Source organism: Hemitrygon akajei, chromosome 6, assembly GCF_048418815.1.
Source record: "Hemitrygon akajei chromosome 6, sHemAka1.3, whole genome shotgun sequence".
Lineage (NCBI taxonomy): Eukaryota > Metazoa > Chordata > Chondrichthyes > Myliobatiformes > Dasyatidae > Hemitrygon > Hemitrygon akajei.
Genome location: NC_133129.1, coordinates 179,804,952 through 179,828,482, shown reverse-complemented (window position 1 = coordinate 179,828,482; position 23,531 = coordinate 179,804,952). Strand labels below are relative to the sequence as shown.

The 23,531-nt window shown below is 40.4% G+C and overlaps 1 protein-coding gene across 1 annotated transcript in view; it reads right to left on the bottom strand.

Moving 5' to 3' along the window:
* LOC140729730 (doublecortin domain-containing protein 1-like) overlaps positions 1-23,531 on the bottom strand; it is a 537,877-nt gene that overhangs the window by 427,188 nt on the left and 87,158 nt on the right. Inside the window, exon 7 of the mRNA XM_073049855.1 lies at positions 848-1,053. Within this exon, the coding sequence (XP_072905956.1) occupies positions 848-1,053 (206 nt within the window). The remainder of the gene's footprint in view (positions 1-847; positions 1,054-23,531) is intronic.

The window sequence follows — 23,531 nt, the reverse complement described above, 5'->3', positions numbered from 1 at the left end:
TCATCTTATTTTCAAATCCTTCTATTCCATATAGAATGATTCCAAACTCAGTTTTTATTATAAAACTCCAAGTAAATAACATTACATATGTAAGGTATGATGCTTAATTTCCAGATAGATAGATTCTAGTTCCAGGATAGTTATTATATATTAAAAATATTCAGTCACATATTAATTCATTTCCTTGTTGTTCCCAAAGCTGGTAAGAATTTCAGTATAAATCTAATCCTATATTTGGTTGGTGAAGTTAATATTTAATATCCAAGACATAATAAAATAAAGATAAATACATTTTATAAATTGAGCAGACAGATGCAAGCCAAATACCCCTGCAAACCATTGGAAAATCAATGCGTCGGAATTTGTGAAGTAGAATATTAGAAACATTTATTTGCTTGGGATTTTAGAACAGAGAATAGGTTTATGAGTTAACAATTACTAGATTTAGAGGCAGTTACCTAAATAAAAAAACTACATTCCCAACAATTACATGCCTCTAAACTACCTTCGTAATTTAGTAACACACACAAAATGCTGCAGAAACTCAGCAGGTCAGGCAGCATCTATGGAAATGAATGAACAGCCGATATTTCGGACTGAGGCCCTTCATCAGGACTGCAATTTAGAATGTCCTTTCCACTTAGTTTAAAAATAAATTTGTTTAATTGCAGCAAGTCTTAACTTTCTTGTTTATCTTTAAGTCTTTTTTTCTATTGAATAAATATGCTATTTAAAAAAATACTGTTAATGCCCATCTTTGCCAGACTTTCAACTTTATTTCTAGAGGGAAATTGAATCACTTTGGGAAAGCAGAAATAAGATACTTATCAAAATAAAACACTTTTACCTGTTGTTGGTCATCCAGTGAGGTGGTGATTTTGTCCCCATCCTGCCCTGTACCATTTTTGAAAACCAGAATTCTGACAGCACCATTTTCAATGAGCTTCTTCAGACGGTTTGAGAGAATGGGCTTTGTCCTGCCATGCTCCCTGTCAAAAGGAAGTTCTATCCCTTTCATAGTCCAGCTCACCCTTTTGGCCAATGACAGATGGTCTGTAAGAAAAAGCTAAAGTTAACATTTGGCTCCATCTGATCAGGTGCCCATCACCTTATCACTTTAACACATATTGGCCTTGTTCCACTTTGATGCGCCTACTTTTAAAATCTCTTTCACTTCCCACTAAGCATGGCATAAGCTGTAGCAAGCTGGCCATGCTGATAATGGGCATAAATCATTGTTCCTGAAGGGAACAGATGTTCAGGGTATGAAAGAGTAATATCACAATTTAGTCATAATTAAAACTCACCTTAGCATGCCTCCTTGAATAATCTGTAGATCATTGTAATAGATCAACAATATTACATTTATTGCATCTTTATTTTAACAGAATAGAGTCACTTTGCCTCACATTTAATGAGATATAGAAAAGCTTAATTAATGTATCTTAATCTCATTTAAAATCCCCTAAACCTGATTTCATTCAAGTAATATGCTAAATTGAGCTCACAATGAATAAAGAGCATGCAAATCAATATAAGTAAAGACATCAAAACCTCCCAGATGATATTTTGTACAATCAGTTTCTTCGTTTCTTCGGTTTTCAAAAATGATTAGGCACCTGGCATATCCCAAAAGCTTGATTCTATCTCTAGGTCCTAATTTCCCAGCTCATATTATGGTAATGCAGTAAATTTAAAAATTACTTTGGAAAAACAAGATTTAGATTGAGAGTTACAGCACAAATACAGGCCCTTCTGGCCCAACGAGCCTCTGCCGTCCAGTTACACCCATCTGAACAACTAACCTACTAACCCAAAAGCCTTTGGAATGTGGGAGGCCCCCGGAGGAAACCCAAGTGGTCAAGGAGAGAACGTAAAATCTCCTTACAGACAGCGGCGGGAACTCAACCTGGGTCGGTGGCGGTATAAAGTGATACGCTAACTGTAACGCTACCGTTTCATGTTCACTTCTAACAGGAAACCAACAGACACACCTTGTAAGCAAACTACTGAATATTATAATCCCCATCAGGTCCAAAGCAATACTGGGTGGGAACACACATCCTTCCTCCAGCATCTTGTGTGTGTGCTACTCTGGATTTCCAGCAGCAGCTGCAGAAACTACGCTGTGTTCGTAGACGGGTCACAAAACACAATACTCCTGCCGGGAGCACAACCTTGCTGTACAGGAACACTACGTTGTTGATAAATCACACAGCACAACTCTCTAGTGGAACAACACTGGGCAAGAAAACAGGTCATGTACAGGTCGCCTGACACTGCACTCCCGCTGAGCGCACAACCTCACTGGTTAGAAAGACAGGTCAGATAACATTATACACCACACTGGGATAGGAACAATACTAGACAGCAGCTCACACCTCACTTACATCACTTAACACACGTAACCCCACTAGCATGGAAAAAAACATTGGACAACGCTGTTAAATAAGACATACACTCAGTGTCTACTTTATTAGGTACCTTCAGAGATGTTCTGCACATCACTATGGTAATGCATGGTTATTTGAATTACTGTTTCCTTCCTGTCAGCTTGAACCAGTCTAGCCATTCTCCTTTGACCTCTCTCATTAACAAAGTGCTTTTGCCCACAGAACTGCTGCTCACTGAATGTTTTTTCTTTCCCGCACCATTCTCTCTAAACTCGCGAAAAACTCAGTTTCTGAGATACTCAAACCATCCTGTCTGGCACCAACAACCACCGTCAAAGTCACTTAGATCACATTTCCTCCCATTCTGATGCTTGGTCTGAACAGCATCTGAACCTCTTGACCATGTCTACATGCTTTTATGCATTGAGTTGCTGCCATATACCCCTCATAATTTTGTTAATGAAGGAAGGATTAGATTGATATTAGATTAAAAAGTGGTCCAAAGGGTCTGTACTGTACTGTGCTGTAATGTTCAATGTACTGTAGCAAATAGGAAAAGAAACACACAATATATTAGAATCGGAATCAAAAATGGGTTTAATATCACTAGGCTATGTCCTGATATTTGTTATTTTGTGGCAGCAGTATATTGCATAACAATATAAAAAATCTATAAATTACAGTATAAAAATTACAAAGGAAATATATATTTAAAATTAATTTAAATGGGTAGAGCAAAAAAAGAAAAAAAATAGTGAGGTAGTGTACATGGGTTCAGTGTCCAATGATGGCGGAGGGGAAAAAGCCGGTTCTGAAACGTTGTGTGTTTGTCTTCAGGCTCCTGTATCTCCTCCTCGACGGCAGCAATGACAAGAGGGGGTATCCTGGGTAATGGGGGTCCTAAATGATGGATGCCACCTGTACCAACCTCATCATCTTGTACATCTCTATCAAATTATCTCTTACCCTCTTTTTCTCCAAGGAGAAATTAGATAATTACAACAATTTCTGGGTTTATTTTTTTCTCCTTTGGTAAAAATATAGAAACTTATTCAGCAGATGCTGGAAATCTAGAGTAGCAAACTCCAAGAGCCTTGACCCAAAATGTCATCTGGTTTTTCCTTTTCAGAGATGCTGCCCAACATGCTGAATTCCTCCAGCATTTTGTGTGTGCTTTTCTTGACAGTTTAGTGATTTTATCCGGCAGAATCAGAGCTGTATAAATTAATTCTATGATTTTCTTGCAGTTTCCTGACCCCCTTGGGGTAACAGGGTGGGGAGCTGTAATTCAACTTTGCTGCCTTGGGTTAAAACAGATTAAGACATTTGTGCTTTCTGCTTCAGCTCACGATCATGTTTTATTGGATGTGCACGTGTGACTATGGGAAGACAGTACAAGACTCATTAATTACAGATCAGGTAAGTAGGGCGATCACTCAAGTTGAGTATGACGATCTCCGAAGTGATTGTCTATTGGTGAGTCCTCAGGTGGCTGCAGAGGCTGATCAGGATCCACTTATTCTGGTGCAATGTGGGCAAGGGTAGGAGGCGATTGTGGTTAGTGGTCGGGTCTTTTTGTTGTTCAGCCTCTCCATTCACAGCTGCTGTTTATTCTCTGGGGCACAGCAGAGGCCATTCTCATTCACATTCAAACCTCAGCAAGTTATTTTCCTCAGACCAAAGGAAAAAAAAGTCATAGGAAAAGATGATGAGGCAAGAGTTAACAAGATAAAAAGTAATGATGCATTTTCTAGCAATTCAGTCGCAAACTCTGACCCTTTCCCAAACTTCGATCACTGAGGCTAACACCTTGGGCTTATCTAAGTACGATACAAGTACAGACTTCTCACATTTTATTTTCATAATGTTCACCAGATTGATTCCTAGGATGAATTTGTCAACTGAGGAGTTAACAAAGACCAGCTGTGCATCTTGTGTGTTAAGCCTTGAGAGGAGATCTCGATGAAAAGAAGCCAAAGATTGAAGCCCAAAGCTCGATCAGAAGTCAAGGCCTGATGGCCAAAGCCCTGGGCATGCAAGTCCACTAGGGAAGTCAGAGGCCCGATATCTGCAGGTCCACGGGTCTACTGGAAAATGGAGGCCACAAGTTGGCCTGCTCTGGAGTTGAAAGACTGTCTGTGTTTGAGTGGGACAGTGGGTGGGCGGGTGGGAGGAAAGGGGCTTATTTTGCTGTTGTTGTTTTGATTTATTTGTTGTAATGTTGTGGCTGCTTGTGTTGTTCTGCTGAGCATTGTGGGAAATTTTTGCCAGAATAATACAACTGGCCTCACAGATAGTGAAAGATTGCATCAGTCAACTCTCCCCTAAAAATGAATGCTGAGTATTTCTATCTCACTCTTGACAGGAATTTGATAACTTCGGTAAGTCAGAAGAGAATGAGAACAAAGGACTAACAAGATTCTCAATGGAATGGAGCCATGGATCATATTTCTGTTTAGCAGTACTGCCACAGAAAGGTCAACCTGATTTACAAACTGGTAATTTCTCTGAAACATTTTTGTACTAATCCCGTAAGATTAATTCTAAGAATTCATTTTAATTCATCTGTCTTCTTCTGTACTAGTTTAAACATTGGTCCGGCAGGTTTTATCAAGTTGCAGGAAACCTTTCAGCTGAAGAAAAGTGAAAATGTCAGTTGATAACTGGGACTGATTTCCTTATGCACCCAACAAGCTATCCTTTTAGCCTTTTTCATTCCAACCCATTCCAATATGTCAATCCATGCCTCCTAATACCATGATGAAGACACTTAGGTTGGAGGGTCAGCACCTCATATTCCGTCTAAGTAGCCTGCAAACTAATGGCATGAACATTGATTTCTCTATCTTCCAGTAGTTTTCCCCTCTCCCCTTCTCCCTTCTTCCATACCCACTCTGGTCCCCCTCACCCACCCTCACCTCCATTGGAGTCCTTCCTCCTTCTCATTCTCCCATGATCCACTCTCCTCTCCTATGAGCTTCTTTCTTTTTCAGCCCTTTACCTTTTCCACCTATCACCCAATAGCTTCTTATTTCATACCCCCTCCACCACTCATCTGGCTTCACCTATTACCTTCTAGCTTGTACACCTTTCCCTCTGCCCACCGACTTGTTCTGGCTTTTTCCCCCTTCCTTTCCAGTCCTGATGAAGGGCCTCAGCCCAAAAAGTCAACTGTTTATTCCTCTCCTTAGAAGCTCCCTGACCTGCTGAGCTCCTCCAGCACTTCACCTGTATTGTTCTGGATTTCCAGTATCTGCAGAATCGCCTGTGTTTATCCTCATAACCTGCCCAGCAAATGACACCAAATGAACATTCAGGAAGAAGGGTCCTGGCCCAAAGCATTGACCGCTCATTTTTCTCCATAGATGCTGCCTGACCTGCTGAATTCCTTCAGCATTTGGTGTGTGTTCCTCTGGATGTCCGGCATTTACAGAATCTCTTCTGTAAATGACATTACAATTGTGTATCCTTGCTCCTAAGACCTAAAAGCAGGCAAAGCATCCCAAAGATCTTTTCAGGCCCTACTGCAAACATCTTCCCCACCTCCTCTACTACCCAATGTTGCTGTTTCCCACAACTTATCTCTCCATGTCTCACCCACCCACCCCTCCCCATCAATTCTTTTAATTTCACAAACCATATTCAGTTAGACAATCAATCAGTTCCATAACTTGGCTGCCTGCAGCTGAGATAGAGAATAACAAATGATAGTCAGATACTGCTTTTGAGTTTGGCAGGACAATTCAAAAAAATATACTGTAATCACTCTCTTCTAAAATGCACCCTTCCCTATCAAACACCCTTCTGTTACTATCAAGACTATACGTACCCAGTCTTGATAAGATTGGAAATAAATACCGGCTAGAAATTACTTATTGTTGCCCATTTTACTCCATATCTGTTCTTTAACCTCTAAATTATTAGACTTATTTTTCCTTATATATAATTATTGATTTTTATACAATTCCTTGTTCTTTATAATTGTTGAATATTGTTGTATTTTTCCTCCAAGAGGACTACAAACTTGTCATAGGGTTTGGAGACTTGTGTTGCCTCAAAAACCCAGAGAGCTAAGTTAGCTGGGCCTTCATAGGGTCATCCATGCCAAACAGGTCAAACGGTAGAGACCAGGCTAAGGATGATCCGCCATTCCTCCAAGTTCGGGGGTTCAGCTCAGGGCTAACAAACCTGACTGGTCAAAAAAATTGGTATGGAAACAGCAATGAAGAATTCTTCTATATCTGTGTACGACAGTATGATGGCCAAGGATAGACAGGGATGGTGGGTGTTCTTTGCTGTCCTAGGTGCCAGCAGTGTAGTAGGCAGTAAGTAAGTAAGTTGTAATTTTGTTCATGTTACACCCTGACTAACACAGCACAGCAAATTCCTAATACATGTAAATGTATATAGCAATTATATTCAATCATTGAACAAATGAAATAGCAATTCAATATTGACATTTAACGATTAGCTTTAAAATATATTATCTCAAATTTGCAAATTTTATATACATAGTCACAATTTGGTTGGGTTTTCAGCGGGCCAGTCAGCATCTATAGAGGAATAAATAGTTGACGTTTCAGGCTGATGAAGGGTGTTGGCTTGAACCATTGACTGTATATTCCTTTCTATAGATGCTGCCTGACCTGCTGAGTTCTTCCAGCACTTTGTGTGTGTTATAAACACAAGAAAGTCTGCAGATGCTGGAAATCCAAAACAACTCACACAAAATGCTGGAGAAATTCTGCAGGTCAGGCAGCATCTATAGAAATGAATAAGCAGTCACCATTTTGGGCTGAGACCCTTCTTCAGGACAGAGAAAAAAGGGTAAAGGCACCAGAGTAACACGGTGGGGGGGGGCAGGAAGGAGGATAGCTGGAAGTTGGTAGGTGAAGACAGGTATATGTTGGATGTTGCTCTCGATTTCGAGCATCTGCAGAATCTACTGTTGGTTTTCTTGGACTCACGTTCAATTTGATGCAATTTCTTTTTCCCTGGCTATCCTAACCCTGCACACAGAAGAGAGTTTTGCTGTAAATTTAAATCCTCTGTTTTGACATGCATGCTGAATGGAAATTAGCAAACATTCCAGAAAACATTTGCAATATTGCTGAGGAGCTGAAGTTCATTAAACTGATAGATTTCTGCACGTTTTGATGTACTGAAATTGACAAGATGTTTAAGTTCCTGAATGCCTAAAGGTAAATGTGTTAACTTGTTACCTGAAATCCTATCTGGTGTCTAGTATTACCAAATTAGATCGTAATTAAGCTGATATGAATCCATCATTTCTCTGACACAAGCACCTACAGCAAACACGTATTCTGTTAATACAAAAGCTCACACATATTCTGTCAATCAGTACTTGTCATGTCAGATCATCTTGGCATGAACTGAATTTCTGAGAAGTTTTTCTCACAACACTTTTAACTACTACCATTTTTAAAGGATATTACAAATGACAAGGTATTGCAGCGTTAATAGCATTTGCGAAGAAAAATAGAAATGAAGTGTATTTATAAATTAATAAGGAATATGCAATCAACATCTATTATCTCCTCAGAATCCACATTCACTGCCTCATCACCTGCAGTCTGAAAAATGAACATGTTTGCTTCATATCTGTGGACACTTTATTAGGTACCTCCTGTTCCTAATAAAGTGGCCACGGAGTGTATGTTCATGGCCTTCTGCTGCTGTAGCCCATCCACTTCGAGGTTCGACATGTTGTGCGTTCAGAGATGCTCTTCTGCGCACCACTGTTGTGAAGCGTGGTTAGGGGAGCTACTATCAACTTGCTGTCTACTTGAACGAGTCTGGCCAGTCACCTCTGACCTCTCTCACTAACAAGACAGGTTTGCCTGGGAAACTACTGCTCACTGGATCCTTTTTGTATTTTTGCCCCATTTTCTCTAAACTGGAGTTCCCAACATGGGGTCCACAGACCCCTCAGTTAATGGCATTGTCCACGGCATTAAAAAAGGTTGGGAAACCCTGTTCTGGAGACAATTAGAAACATAGAAACATAGAAATAGGTGCAGGGGTAGGCCATTCGGCCCTTCGAGCCTGCACCGCCATTCAGTATGATCATGGCTGATCATCCAACTCAGAACCCTGTACCTGCTTTCTCTCCATACCCCCGATCCCTTTAGCCACAAGGGCCATATCTAACTTCCTCTTAAATGTAGCCAATGAACCGGCCTCAACTGTTTCCTGTGGCAGAGAATTCCACAGATTCACCACTCTCTATGTGAAGAAGTTTTTCCTCATCTCGGTCCTAAAGGGCTTCCCCTTTATCCTTAAACTGTGACCCCTCGTTCTGGACTTCCCCAACATCGGAAACAATCTTCCTGCATCTAGCCTGTCCAATCCCTTTAGAATTTTATACGTTTCAATAAGATCCCCCCTCAATCTTCTAAATTCCAGTGAGTATAAGCCTAGTTGATCTAATCTTTCTTCATATGAAAGTCCTGCCATCCCAGGAATCAATCTGGTGAACCTTCTCTGTACTCCCTCTATGGCAAGAATGTCTTTCCTCAGATTAGGGGACCAAAACTACACACAATATTCTAGGTGCGGTCTCACCAAGGCCTTGTACAACTGCAGTAGAACCTCCCTGCTCCTGTACTCAAATCCTTTTGCTATGAATGCCTACATGCAATTTGCCATTTTCACCGCCTGCTGTACCTGCATGCCCACCTTCAATGACTGGTGTACAATGACACTCAGGTCTCGTTGCACCTCCCCTTTTCCTAATCGGCCACCATTCAGATAATAATCTGTTTTCCTGTTCTTGCAACCAAAGTGGATAACCTCACATTTATCCACATTACATTGCATCTGCCATGAATTTGCCCACTCACCTAACCTATCCAAGTCACCCTGCATCCTCTTAGCATCCTCCTCACAGCTAACACCGCCGCCCAGCTTCATGTCATCCGCAAACTTGGAGATGCTGCATTTAATTCCCTCATCTAAATCATTAATATAGATTGTAAACAACTGGGGTCCCAGCACTGAGCCTTGCGGTACCCCACTAGTCACTGCCTGCCATTTTGTAAAGGTCCCGTTTACTCCCACTCTTTGCTTCCTGTCTGCCAACCAATTCTCTATCCACATCAATACCATACCCCCAATACCGTGTGCTTTAAGTTTGCACACTAATCTCCTGTGTGGGACCTTTTGAAAATCTAAATATACCACATCCACTGGCTCTCCCCTATCCACTCTACTAGTTACATCTTCAAAAAATTCTATAAGATTTGTCAGACATGATTTTCCTTTCACAAATCCATGCTGACTTTGTCCGATGATTTCACCTCTTTCCAAATGTGCTGTTATCACATCTTTGATAACCGACTCTAGCATTTTCCCCACCACCGATGTCAGACTAACCGGTCTATAATTCCCCGGTTTCTCTCTCCTTCCTTTTTTAAAACATGGGGTTACATTAGCCACCCTCCAATCCTCAGAAACTAATCCAGAATCTAAGGAGTTTTGAGAAATTATCACTAATGCATCCACTATTTCTTGGGCTACTTCCTTAAGCACTCTGGGATGCAGACCATCTGGCCCTGGGGATTTATCTGCCTTTAATCCCTTCAATTTACCTAATACCACTTCCCTACTAACATGTATTTCCCTCAGTTCCTCCATCTCACTAGACCCTCCGTCCCTTACTATTTCTGGAAGATTATTTATGTCCTCCTTAGTGAAGATAGAACCAAAGTAGTTATTCAATTGGTCTGCCATGTCTCTGTTCCCTATGATCAATTCACCTGTTTCTGTAAAGGACCTACACTTGTCTTGACCAATCTTCTTCTTTTCACGTATCTATGAAAGCTTTTACAGTCAGTTTTTATGTTCCCTGCCAGCTTTCTCTCATAATCTTTTTTCCCTTTCCTAATTAAGCCCTTTGTCCTCCTCTGCTGGTCTCTGAATTTCTCCCAGTCCTCAGGTGTGCCACTTTTTTTTTGCTAATTTATATGTTTCTTCTTTGGACTTGATACTATCCCTAATTTCCCTTGTCAGCCACGGGTGCACTACCTTCCCGGTTTATTCTTTTGCCAAACTGGGATGAACAATTGTTGTAGTTCATCCATGCGATCTTTAAATGCTTGCCATTGCATATCCACCGTCAACCCTTTAAGTATCATTTGCCAGTCTATCTCAGCTAATTCACATCTCATACCTTAAAGTTACCCATCTTTAAGTTCAGAACCTTTGTTTCTGAATTAACTATGTCACTCTCCATCTTAATGAAGAATTCCACCATATTATGGTCACTCTTACCCAAGGGGCCTCGCACGACAAGATTGCTAACTAACCCTTCCTCATTGCTCAATACCCAATCTAGAATGGCCTGTTCTCTAGTTGGTTCCTCAGCATGTTGGTTCAGAAAACCATCCCGCATACATTCCAAGAAATCCTCTTCTTCAGCACCCTTACCAATTTGGTTCACCCAATCTATATGTAGATTGAAGTCACCCATTATAACTACTGTTCCTTTATTGCACGCATTTCTAATTTCCTGTTTAATGCCATCCCCAACCTCACTACTACTGTTAGGTGGCCTGTACACAACTCCCACCAGCATTTTCTGCCCCTTAGTGTTATGCAGCTCTACCCATATCGATTCCACATCCTCCAGGTGAATGTCCTTCCTTTCTATTGCATTAATCTCCTCTCTAACCAGTAATGCTACCCCACCTCCTTTTCTTTCCTGTCTATCCCTCCTGAATATTGAATATCCCTGGATGTTGGGCTCCCATCCTTGGTCACCCTGGAGCCATGTCTCTGTGATCCCAACTATATCATATTCATTAATAACTATCTGCACATTCAATTCATCCACCTTGTTACGAATGCTTCTCGCATTGACACACAAAGCCTTCAGGCTTGTTTTTACAACACTCTTAGCCCTTATACAATTATGTTGAAAAGAGGCTCTTTTTGCTTTTTGCCCTGGATTTGCCTGCCTGGCAAATAATTGTGTGCGAAAATCCCAGGAGATCAGCAGTTTCTAAAATACTCAAACCACCCTGTATGCTACCAACAATCATTCCACAGTCAGTCACTTAGATCACATTTCTTCCCCATTCTGATATTTGGTCTGAATAACAACTGAACCTCTTGACTATGTCTGCATGCTTTTATGCATTGAGTTGCTGTCATGTGATTGGCTGATTTGATATTTCCATTAACAAGTAGGTGTACCTAATAAAGTGGCCACTGAGTGTAGATCTTCTGTAATATGACCTAATCAAGTAGAAAATGTAAACTATTTCAAATTATTTTAAACTGCTATCCTTAAAAGAGCCCATTTAAGGGTAGCTCTCTTGCAGCTGAATTAAAAGGTAATGTGTTTTACTCCATTGGGATATTTTTTCTCTCCACAAATGCTGCTTGATTTAAGTCAAGTCAAGTCAACTTTTATTGTCATTTTGACCATAACTGCTGGTACAGTGCATAGTAAAAATGAGACAACGTTTTTCAGGACCATGGTGTTACATGACAGTACAAAAAACTAGACTGAACTACGTAATAAAAAACACAGAGAAAGCTACACTAGACTACAGACCTACACTGGACTACATAAAGTGCACAAAAACAGTGCAGGCATTACAAAAAATAATAAACAGGACAATAGGGCAAGGTGTCAGTCCAGGATTCGGGTATTGAGGAGTCTGATAGCTTGGGGGAAGAAACTGTTACATAGTCTGGTGGTGAGAACCCGAATGCTTCAGAGCCTTTTCCCAGACGGCAGGAGGGAGAAGAGATTGTATGAGGGGTGCATGGGGTCCTTCATAATGCTGTTTCCTTTGTGGATGCAGCGTGTAGTGTAAATGCCCGTGATGGCGGGAAGAGAGACCCCGATGATCTTCTCAGCTGACCTCACTATCCGCTGCAGGGTCTTGCGATCCGAGATGGTGCAATTTCCGAACCAGGCAGTGATGCAGTTGCTCAGGATGCTCTCAATACAACCCCTGTAGAATGTGATGAGGATGGGGGGTGGGAGATGGACTTTCCTCAGCCTTCGTAAAAAGTAGAGACGCTGCTGGGCTTTCTTTGCTATGGAGCTGGTGTTGAGGGACCAGGTGAGAATTTAAGATTCAAGATTCGGGATTGTTTATTGTCATTTTTCGGTTACAAGTGTAAAGGAGAACAAAATAATTGTTACTCCTGATGCAGCATAAAAAACAATAAACATAAAGAACACAATAAAAAACTCAATAAACATAAATATTAAAGCAATCCTATAAAACGCAATGTACAAGTAACTGTTGTATACAGACGAGGTGGTTTGAGTATTACAGAGACTGCTGATTAGATATCTGCGTCAAGGAGCAGGAGTACTGAAGAATCTGATAAAGTGGCTGCAGTGTGTACATCGTACAGAGCTGATGAAACACTGAGAAACAGAAATTTCACTGGGAGAATAAACACTTTTTCAAAGCAGCACCGTGTCACCCATTTAAGCTGATCAATAAAGTGGTAATTAGTGTGACAGAAAATTGTCATGTGGTGTAGCACTAAGTGCTGGGGAAATTTTCTGACCAGTTTGAACTGAGGACATGGACAAAGACTTATGAGTGAAGTTGTCTACCTATTACTTCAGTAGAGGCATTCATATGTTTCATAAGACCATAGACCATAATACACTGGAGCAGAATTAGGCCATTCTGCCCATTGAGACTGCTCCCCCATTCCATCATGGCGGAAATATTGTCCCTCTCAACCCCATTCTCCTGCCTTCTACCCATAACCTTTGATGCCCTTACTAATCAAGAGAGTATGAACCTCTGCTTTCAACATAATCAGTGACTTGACCTCCACAGCTGTCTGCGGCAATGAATTCCACAGATTCAACATCTTCTGGCTGAAGTAAACCTCTTCATCTTTGTTGTAAAGAGACATCATTGTATTCTGAGGCTGTGCCCTCTGATCTGAGACTCCCTCACTTTCGAAAATATCCTCTCCACATACCTCTCCACATATCTAGGCCAGGGTTCCACAACCTTTTTATGCCATGGACCCTCTACCATTAACCAAGGGGACTGTGGACCCCAAGTTTGGAACCTCTGATCAAGGCCTTTAAATATTCAACAGGTTTCAATGAGATCCTCCCTCATTCCTGTAAATGACAGTGAGTACAGGATCAGAGAGATCAGAGAAATGTTTCTCATATGCTAACCCTTTCATATGGGTGTATTTAAGGCAGAGATAGAAAGGTTCATGATTAGCCAGGGCATCAAAGAGTCTGTGGTGAAAGCAGGAAAGTGGGGATGACTGGAAGAATTGGATCAGCCCGTGATTGAATAGCGGAGCAGACTTGATGGGCCGAATGGCCTAGTTCACTTCCTATATCTTATGGTCTTATTCCTGGGATCATTCTCCTGAATTTCTTCTGGATCCTTGCCAATTCAAGCAATTCTGTTTCAAAAAGTTAATGCTTCTATGAAAACAATAAACAAAGAAATGTCATTGTAAAAGATGAAAAGTCATCTGTTACATTAACTATTTTATTCTCTGATAACGCTTCCTGACATGTTGAGAGCTTCCAGCTTTTTCTGTTCTTACTGAAGAGTTTCAGCATTTGTCTCCTAATAAGTATTGCAAATGAATCTCAGCTGAACATATTTTGTTCACTTTTATACGATTGACAAAAAATAACTTGTTTGCTTCAAAGTTCAAAGTAAATTTATTACCAAAGTACGTGTATGTTCCTATATACTACCCTGATTCATTTTCTTGCAGGTATTCACAGCTTGGATAGACACATGAATGATGAGGATATGGAGGGCTATGGTCCAGGTGCAGTTTGATGGGAGTAAGCTGTTTAAATGGTTCAGCACAGACTAGATAGGCAGAAGGGCCTGTTTCTGTCCTGTACTTTTCTATGACTGTGACTCTCAAGAACAAAGAAATACAATACATTCATTGAAAACCTACACACAAAGACTGACTAACAACCAGTGGAAAAGAGTCCAAACAAACTGTCCAAATATATAAAAAGAAACAAATAATAAATAAACATTACATTGGGGGCAGCCTGCAAGTGTCGCCATGTTTTTGGCGCCATCATAGCATGCTCACAAATCACTGATCCTACCCATAGGGCTTTGGAATATGGGAGGAAACCAGAGCACCCAGAGGAAACCCATTTGGTCGTGGGGAGAATGTACAAATTCCTCACAGACAGCGGCAGGAATCGAACTCCAATGAGTGATCACTGGCATTGTAAACTGATTCGCCTACTGCTACACTATCATGGCACCAAATGGCTTCCAAAGTTCTTTGACTTATCAATATTAGATACCTTTCATATTAAGGCTGGTTTGCAGTTGCAGCAGGCTATCAAGAAGGCAACTGTACAGGGTGTTGGTGAGGCCGCTCCTGGAGTACTGTACTGCGTGCAGTTCTCAACTCCTTACTTGAGGAAGTGTACACTGGCTTTGGAGTCAGTGCAGAGGAAGTTCACCAGGTTGATTCCAGAGATGAGGGGGTTAGACTATGAGGAGAAATTGAGTCACCTGGGACTGTACTAGCTGGAATTCAGAAGAATGAGAGGGGATCTTATAGAAACATATAAAATTATGAAAGGGATAGATAAGAGAGAGGCAGGAAATTTGTTTCCACTAGTAGGTGAGACTAGAACTAGGGGGCATAGCCTCAAGATTCAGAGGAGTAGATTTAGGACAGAGATGAGGAAAAACTGCTCTTTCCAGAGGGTGGTGGATCTGTGGAATTCTCTGCCCAATGAAGCAGTAGAGGCTACCTCAGTATTGAAGACAAGGTTGGATAGATTTTTGCACAGTAGGGGAATTAAGGATTCTGGGGAAAAGGCAGGTAGGTGAGATGAGTCCACGGCCAGATCAGCCAGAACGGCAGGGCAGGCTCGATGGGCCAGATGGCCTACTCCTGCTCCTATTTCTTGTGTTCTTATTTTATATTATTTTAAACTGCATCTTTTGAAATCTTCTTTTATGCATCATACAAAAGCTTTTATTTTTAAAACTACTTAGTAGCTAGTTGTTAAGAGACCCTCTCACCACGTATCAGATGATAACTAACATTATCCTTTCGTGTCAGAGCTAGTTACCTCTCTCTGTTATAAGTTCTTAGCCTGCAGTGCTTCTCATTAGATAATTATATCACCAAATCCCGAGTTTCTCCAGTATTTATAACGGAGAATGAGAACAGATTTTTTGAGCAAGTGACCTGATAGCACCCTCTGGCCTAACCCCTGCCAGAAGAGTTGCAAGTTCACAGTCTGTGACTTCCTGTTCACAAAAGTTCACGAAACACGTTGTGAAATGTGTTGTTCTGTGGCAGCAGTACAGTGCAATACATTAAAAATAACTATAAGTTACAACAAGAAATATTAATTGGAATAGACTTTTCTGGCCCTTTGAGCCACGCCACCTAGCAATCTCTGATTTAACTTAATTGCGGGACAATTTACTATGACCAATTAACCCACTAAACAGTCCATCTTTGGATGTGGGCAGAAACTGGAGCACCTGAGGAATACCTATGCATTCTGTGAGGAGGATATGCAGCCTCCTTACAGATGACGTTGGAAATAGCTTGGTGCTAACCGCTATGTTACCATGCCGCCCATGTTAAAATAAATGAATAAGTAATGCAAAAAAGAGAGCAAAATAGTGAAGTAGTGTCCGTGGATTCTGGACAGATCCTGTGCATTGATGCCTCCATACCAGGATGGTGACGTAAACAGTCAGAATGGTCTCCATGGTACATCTGTCAAAATTTGCTAGTGTCTTTGTTGACATACCAAATCTCCTCAAATTCCTAATGAGGTTAAGCCATTGGTGTGCCTTCTTTTTAACTGCATCAGTTATTGGGCCCAGATTAGATCTTCAGAGCTGTTGACACCCAGAAACAAAATGCTGGATGAAATTAGCAGATCCAGAAGCATATCTGGGAAGAAATAGATGTTCAACCGCCCATTTTCCCCTATAGAGAGAAATGGATATTCAACGGTCCTGCTCCCCTGCACAGATGCTGCATCACCCACGGAGTTCCTCCGGCATTTTGTTGCCCTAGAAACAGCACAATCTGCATTTCCCAAAATCCAATCTGCTGCATTTGTACCATGGAGAGCATTCTAACTGGCTGCATCACTGTCTACACAGGGGCTGCTGCAGAGGATCAAAGTAAGCTGCAGCGGACATGAGGAAATCTGCAGATGCTGGAAATTCAAGCAACACACACAAAATGCTGGTGGAACACAGCAGGTCAGACAGCATCTATAGGGACGTACAAAAAGCTGGATGAGCTCAGCAGGTCCGGCAGCATCCGTTGAAAGAAGCCGTCGACGTTTCGGGCTGAGACCCTTCGTCAGGACGGAGATCCTGACGAAGGGTCTCGGCCCGAAACGTCGACAGTGCTTCTCCTTATAGATGCTGCCTGGCCTGCTGTGTTCCACCAGCATTTTATGTGTGAAGCTGCAGCAAGTTGTAAATTTAGTCATCTCCATCATGGGCACTAGCCTTCATCGTATCTGGGACATCTTCAAGGAGGGATGCCTCAAAAGGTGGCATCCACCATTAAGGACCCCTATCATGCCAAATTCTCATTGCCTGAAGGCACACACTCAACGATTCAGAAGCAGCTTTTTTCACTCTGCCATCCATTTTCTGAATGGGCAATGAACCCATGACCACTACCTCACTACTTTTTTATTTCAATTTTTGCACTACTTACTTAAATTAACTATGTTATATATATGTATGTGCATATATATATATATAGTAACACAACTTTTTTCCTCTATTATTATGTATTGCATTGAACTGCTGCTACGAAGTCAGCAAATTTCACATCACATGCCAGTGATATTAAACCTGATTCTGATTCTGAATGCATTTCATGTAAGCTTTGGTTTGAACTAAAATGTACCAGATTAATAGAATAATCTTCCCTAAAAATTAAAATTAAGATATAATTTCCTGCCAAAATCACATGATACTTTATTGTTAATAAAGCAAGGTCACAGAAGGAATACAAATGAATACACTCACAGTGCACACATCAGAACAGAAAGCTCGCCTCTGTCTTGAAACATAGCAACTGTTATTCGATTGACTCTAAGGTTTCCTTCTCTGTTCTACAATCAAGTCATGATCTCCTTTTGCACAGTTTGAGTACTAATGTTCTCAGTGTTATATTTTTACTTATTTGCATTCTTGTCTTCTTTTGCACATTGACTACTTGTCAACCTTTGTTTATGCATAGTTTTCATAAATTCTGTTGTATTTATTTATTTTCAGAATCAGGTTTAATATCACCGACATATGTTGTGAAATTTGCTGACTTAGTGACAGCAGTACAATGCAATGCATGATAAATATAGAAAAAATAAATAAATGAATTACAGTAAGCATATAGATAGGTATATTAGACACTTTAATTAAAAATAGTAGTGCAAAAATAGAAATAACTTTTAAAAAGTGAGGTAGTATTCATGGGTTCAATGTCCATTTAGAAATCGGATGGCAGAGGGGAAGAAGCTGTTCCTGAATCACTGAGTATGTGCCTTCAGGCTTCTGTACCTCCTTCCTGATGGTAACAGTGAGAACAGGGCATGTCCTGGGTGATGGGGTCCTTAATGATGGACACCACCTTCCAAAGGCACTGCTCCTTGAAGATGTCTTGGGTACTACAGAGGCTAGTACCCATGATGGAGCAGACTAAGTTTCTTGTAAGTCCCAGCAAGAAAATGACCCTCAAGGTAGTTATATGATAACATATACATATTTTTCTAATAAATTTTACTTAGACATTTTAACTTTTGATGCTGATAGAGAGAGCATGGAAGAGTACAGCACAGGAATAGGCCCTGTGGTCCACAATGTTGTGCAAACCAATTAAATCAGTAATCAAATGGCCAACTAAACTAATCTCTTCTGCCCACACAATGTCGATATTCTTCCATTTCCCTCACATTCATGAGCCTATCTAAACATCTCTTAAAAATCCCTAATGCTTCTGCCTTCACCACCACCCCAGGCAGCTCTGAATTTCAGATATTTGTCTCTTTTTCACCAGTTTTTAACAAATAACAAAATCAAAATCAAGCTTAATATCACTGGCATATGTCGCAAAATTTGTTTTTGTACAGCAGCAGTACATTGCAATACATGATAATAAAATTTGTACATTACATTAGTATATTTCAAATCTCATTATTAGGTTCTCAAATTAACCACATAAGCAGTAAGAAGCATCTTGGGTAAATCCTTCCTATTCCTCGTGTTCAAGTGGTTGAAGGGATTGTTTTCTTTTCAGTTAGTGCATTTCAATGTTGTTACGTATTACCCAACCAAACACAGACAACAGATTGGATAGGGACTTGCCTTTGAAAAAGGACCATTTACAAATAATCCAGTTTCATTTCGTACTGCAAAGACATGTGGTTTGGTAGGTTATGAGCTGAAAAATTCAAGGCAACATAAATTTAAGGTATAGAAAGTACAGGGTGATATCACAAGCAAATTCCTTAGAGAGTGGTGGGTGCATGGAACCCCAAGCCAGGAGTGGTGAAGAAGCAGATACATTAGGGGCATTTAAGAAACTCTTAGATGGGCACATGGATGATGGAAAAATAGAGGGCTATGTAAGAGGGAAGCATTAGATTGATCTTAGAGTAGGTTTAAAGGTTGACACAACATTGTGGGCTGAAGGCTCTGTACTGTGCTGTAATTTTCTATGTTCCATTCTTGTGTAAGACAAAGAGGGAGAAAGAAAGATAAAGAAAGAAGGGGGTGGAGAAAGAGAGGTGGAGTAATGCAGACAGAAAAAAAGTAGTGAGAAAAGCAGAAAGAAGATACAAGCAGAGAGAAAGAAAGACAGAGTTGGGGTTGAGAGAAAGAGAGGCAGAGAAAAAGTTGTAAACTCAGTCAGCTCCATCATGGGACTACCCTCCTCAGCATCCAGGATATCTTCAAGGAACGATGTTTCAAAAAGGCTGCTCCATCATTAAGGACCCCCATCACCCAGGACATGCCCTATTCTCAATGCTACTATCAGGGAGGAGGTACAGGAGCCTGAAGTCACACACTCAGCGATTTACAGTTTCTTTCCCTCTGCCATCAGATTTCTGACTGCACATTGAAACTATCTCACTACTTTGTTTTCTCTTTTTGCACTATTTATTTGATTTAACTTTTTAAAATATATACATATACAGTTTTTATTGTGTATTGCAATTGTCTGCTGCCTCATTACAACGAATTTCCTGATATATGCCAGTGATATTAAATCTGATTCTGAACGCTACAGAGAGGAAGAGTGAGAAGCAAACAGAGATGCAAGATGCAAACAAAGATAAGGAGGTAGTCTGAGGTAAGGTTCGTTTTGGACACCAATCCTGACAGGCGATAGGTTGGTACATTGTGAGCCAAAGGACCTGCACCATTCTGTGTTTGATGTTCTATAATAGTTCTAGGAATAGAACATCAGACAATGAATCCCAATTTTGTGGTCCAATACCCTGCTGGGCTTGGCATTTTCCATTTTGCCAATATCACTTACGAGATAATGTATGTCTATGAAGCTGCAGTAGGTTTAGTGGAGAAGTGGGGGGTGGGGGGTTATGGTAGTAGAACTGAAGAGCCTGTACTGTGTTGTAATTTTCTTTGTTCTATCCCACACTTCAGATTCATTACACAATTATTTAATTGTGAGAGAAGTTTTCTTAAATTGTTCCACTTCATTATACTGTTATATACTCTATTGAGTCAATGGTTAATTGCAGAAAATTTCATCCCTTAACAAAAGAATTAGGATAAAGTGGAGAGGAAAAACCATTCTGAGATCAGGGAAATGGGACAGGAACTGTATATTGGCAAGCAATGAGAGAAGTGGCATCTGGAGACTTGGGTAGAAGTTAAATACAAAACAATCGCATTTTAACAACATTTTTCCAAAAGTACATCATGGGTACAACTCTCCCCAATATCTTCCAGAGACAGCATGGGAATAAGGTGGCATCCACCATTAAGATTCCTCACCACCCAGGACATGCCATCTTCTCATCTACCAGCAGGGTAGAGGTATAAGAGCCTGAAGACCAAAACATAGATTCTCCATTTATCTCCTGCTCACTGTTGGGTTTGCATTAGGTACATGCAATGTTGGCATCATAGGCTTGAGCTAAAATCTTACAGCTATGGCATGTCAAACAAAAACACAAATGGCTGCAGATATCAGCAGGTCAGGCAGTGTCTGTGGAGGGAAATGGGTGATTGGCATTTCAGGTTGATTCCTTTCATCTGGTTTGAAATAGTAAAGGAGAGTTAGCTAGCATAAAGAGGCAAGAGGAAGGGATGGAGAAAGATCTGGCAGATGATGGGTGGATCCAAGTGAGGGGGATTGATCAGCAGATGGAGGAGGGGAGAGCAGAACTAGTGACAGAGGCTGGAACGTGATAGGCAGAAACAACAAAAGGCTGTAAATAATCAAATCTGATTGGAGAGGAAGGTGGAGCATGGAACCCAACATGGGAGATGAGTTTGTAGATGGTACGCAGTGGAAGGGGTTTGTGTTTGGAGTCACTCTCCCTGACTGTTCCTATCTTTCAACTCTCCCTGCTCACTTGGATCCACCATGTCATCTGGAGAAATACTATCCAATCCAATCATCATGAGGTGTGTTGTATGACATGGGCAATCATGGTCTTCCATCTGTCTTTAATCTGAGAAGTTCCAATAAGCTCTTCAAAACTTTTCCCTGTCCATCCCTTGATGTAACTCATGAACGTCATGCGATGTTGACCATGACTTTTTCTTGCGTCAGTTTTCCCCGTCACTGCAAGATGTTTGAGCTTCTCTTTCCTCAGTATCTGTCCCAAAAATTCCAGCTGCTGTTTCCTGATGATGTCAGCTCTCTTCTTATCCTGGCTTTTCACAACACTTTCCCATTTGTTACTCGGTCCTTCCACGATATTGTCATCATTCTTCTCAAAAAACACAATTATTATGAAATATTGAATATGAAAGGTATTTTTTAATAGATCATTACATTTTTTAAAATATCTTTCACTGAGCCAAAGGTGGGAAGGAATATTGCAAGATATTACATTTTCAGAAATGCTCTCAAAAAGTGAAAATCAATGCTCTAGAAAGTTACAGCAGGAACTAACAGAAACATGTTACAAAATGACAGAATTATCAGTTCCTTGAAATAACCTCTACTGTATCTCACAAAATAATGTCAGCTGCAAAGCAATATTTACAACATACACTCAGTGACCATTTTATTAGGTACACCTGCACACCTGCTCATTAATGCAAATATCTAATCAGCCAATCATGCGGATATGGTCAAGGGGTTCAGCTGTTTTACAGACCAAACATCAGAATGGAGAAGAAATGTGATCTAAGTGACTTTGACTGTGGAATTATTGTTGGTGCCAGACAGGGTGGTTTGAGTATCTCAGAAACTGCTGATCACCTGGGATTTTCACGCACAACAACCTCTAGAGTTTACAGAGAATGGTGCAAGAAACAAAAAGCATCCAAAGAGCAGCAGTCCTGTGGGTGAAAACACCTTCTTGATGAAAGAGATCAGAGCTGAATGCCCAGATTAGTTCAAGCTGACAGGAAAGCAACAGCAACTCAAATACGTACACGTTACAACAGTGGTGTGCAGAAGATCATCTCTGAACGTACAACATGTTGAACCTTGAAGTACATGGGCTATAGCAGTAGAAGATCATAAACACACATTCAGTGGCCACTTTACAAGGTACAGGAGGTACCTAATAAAGTGGCCTCTGAGTGTAAGTCAGTGATAATAAACCTGAATCTGATTCTGATTCTCTTCAACTGCAAACAGCATTACAAGTCATGCAAATGGAGTTTTGCCATGTTATGTGAAAAGCATAATCTTCTGTCATTATTTATTTTAAATTCTTCACCAATCTGGCACAGGTAAGCTTTTCTCTTAAATTGCGTTCACATATTTTCCACATGATGTTGTAAAATATTGATGCCACAGTGGTACACGTCATTTTTTTAATATAAGTGCTTATTTCTATCTCATTTACAACCCTCTTCTTAACATGCCCTATTGAAGATCCGGGGACACTGCACATTTTGTTCTTTACTATCCGTGTTCTCTGGTGACAAGGCCCATCTGCCACCTGCTCTGGTCTGTGTCCCAGCGACAACTGTCGAGCAGCACCAAGATTGATTATCAGTCAAAAGCAATAACAGTGCACCAGATTTCTGTGGGTTAAGCTTGCTGAACCAGCAAGAGTTGGTATGAAATTTCAGCGCTGCGTGCCAACATTTTGGTGCTGAAAGAACAGCGGAGCATGTCGCCATGAAATACAGCCAAAAGAAACACAAAGCAGAAAGTCTCTCCTCCCAGTTTAGCCTATTAAAAGGGAGAGTGCAGCTGGAATAACAGCAATAGCTGTCATATAGAAAGACTATTAACTCTAGACTTTATTTTCAGCTTATATCCTCTAAACTCTATGGTGACTAATTGTACCTAAGGAATTCTCAATTATATTTCTGTGGGTAAATAGTGTTTCCTTTTGAAATATGTTTAATATCAAGGTGGATCTAATTTTAAATACATTTATATTTCATTTTTAATCCTGCTCAGCTCTTCTGCCAGTGTCCTAAATTTAAACAATCTCCCTCAAAAGATTATTGGCAGGTCAGCCTTTTTGAACTACACTCCTAAACTGTGGAATTCAATACCTAAAACTGTAGGGGAGGCAGACACAGTTGACACTTTTTAAACACCAGTTTAAAACCTATTTATTTAATCTTGCTTTTAACTAATGTGATCTTTTATTCCTAAGTTTGCCTTTTTCGCATTGTAAAGCAATTTGAACTACATTGTATGAAAAGTGATCTATAAATAAGTTGTTATTATTATTGTTATTTGTGTTTTAAAATGTTCTAAGTTTCAGAGTGATATTTGCAGAGTTAAAGTAGTCTTTGAAAAATTAAGATTCCTTGTGACGTTAGTCATAATGCAATGTTTCATGTTTCTTCCCCTCTGCCATCAGATTTTTGAACGGACAATAAACAACCCATGAACACTACCTCACTATTTTTGCTCTATTTCTGCATACTCATTTCAATTTATTTTTCT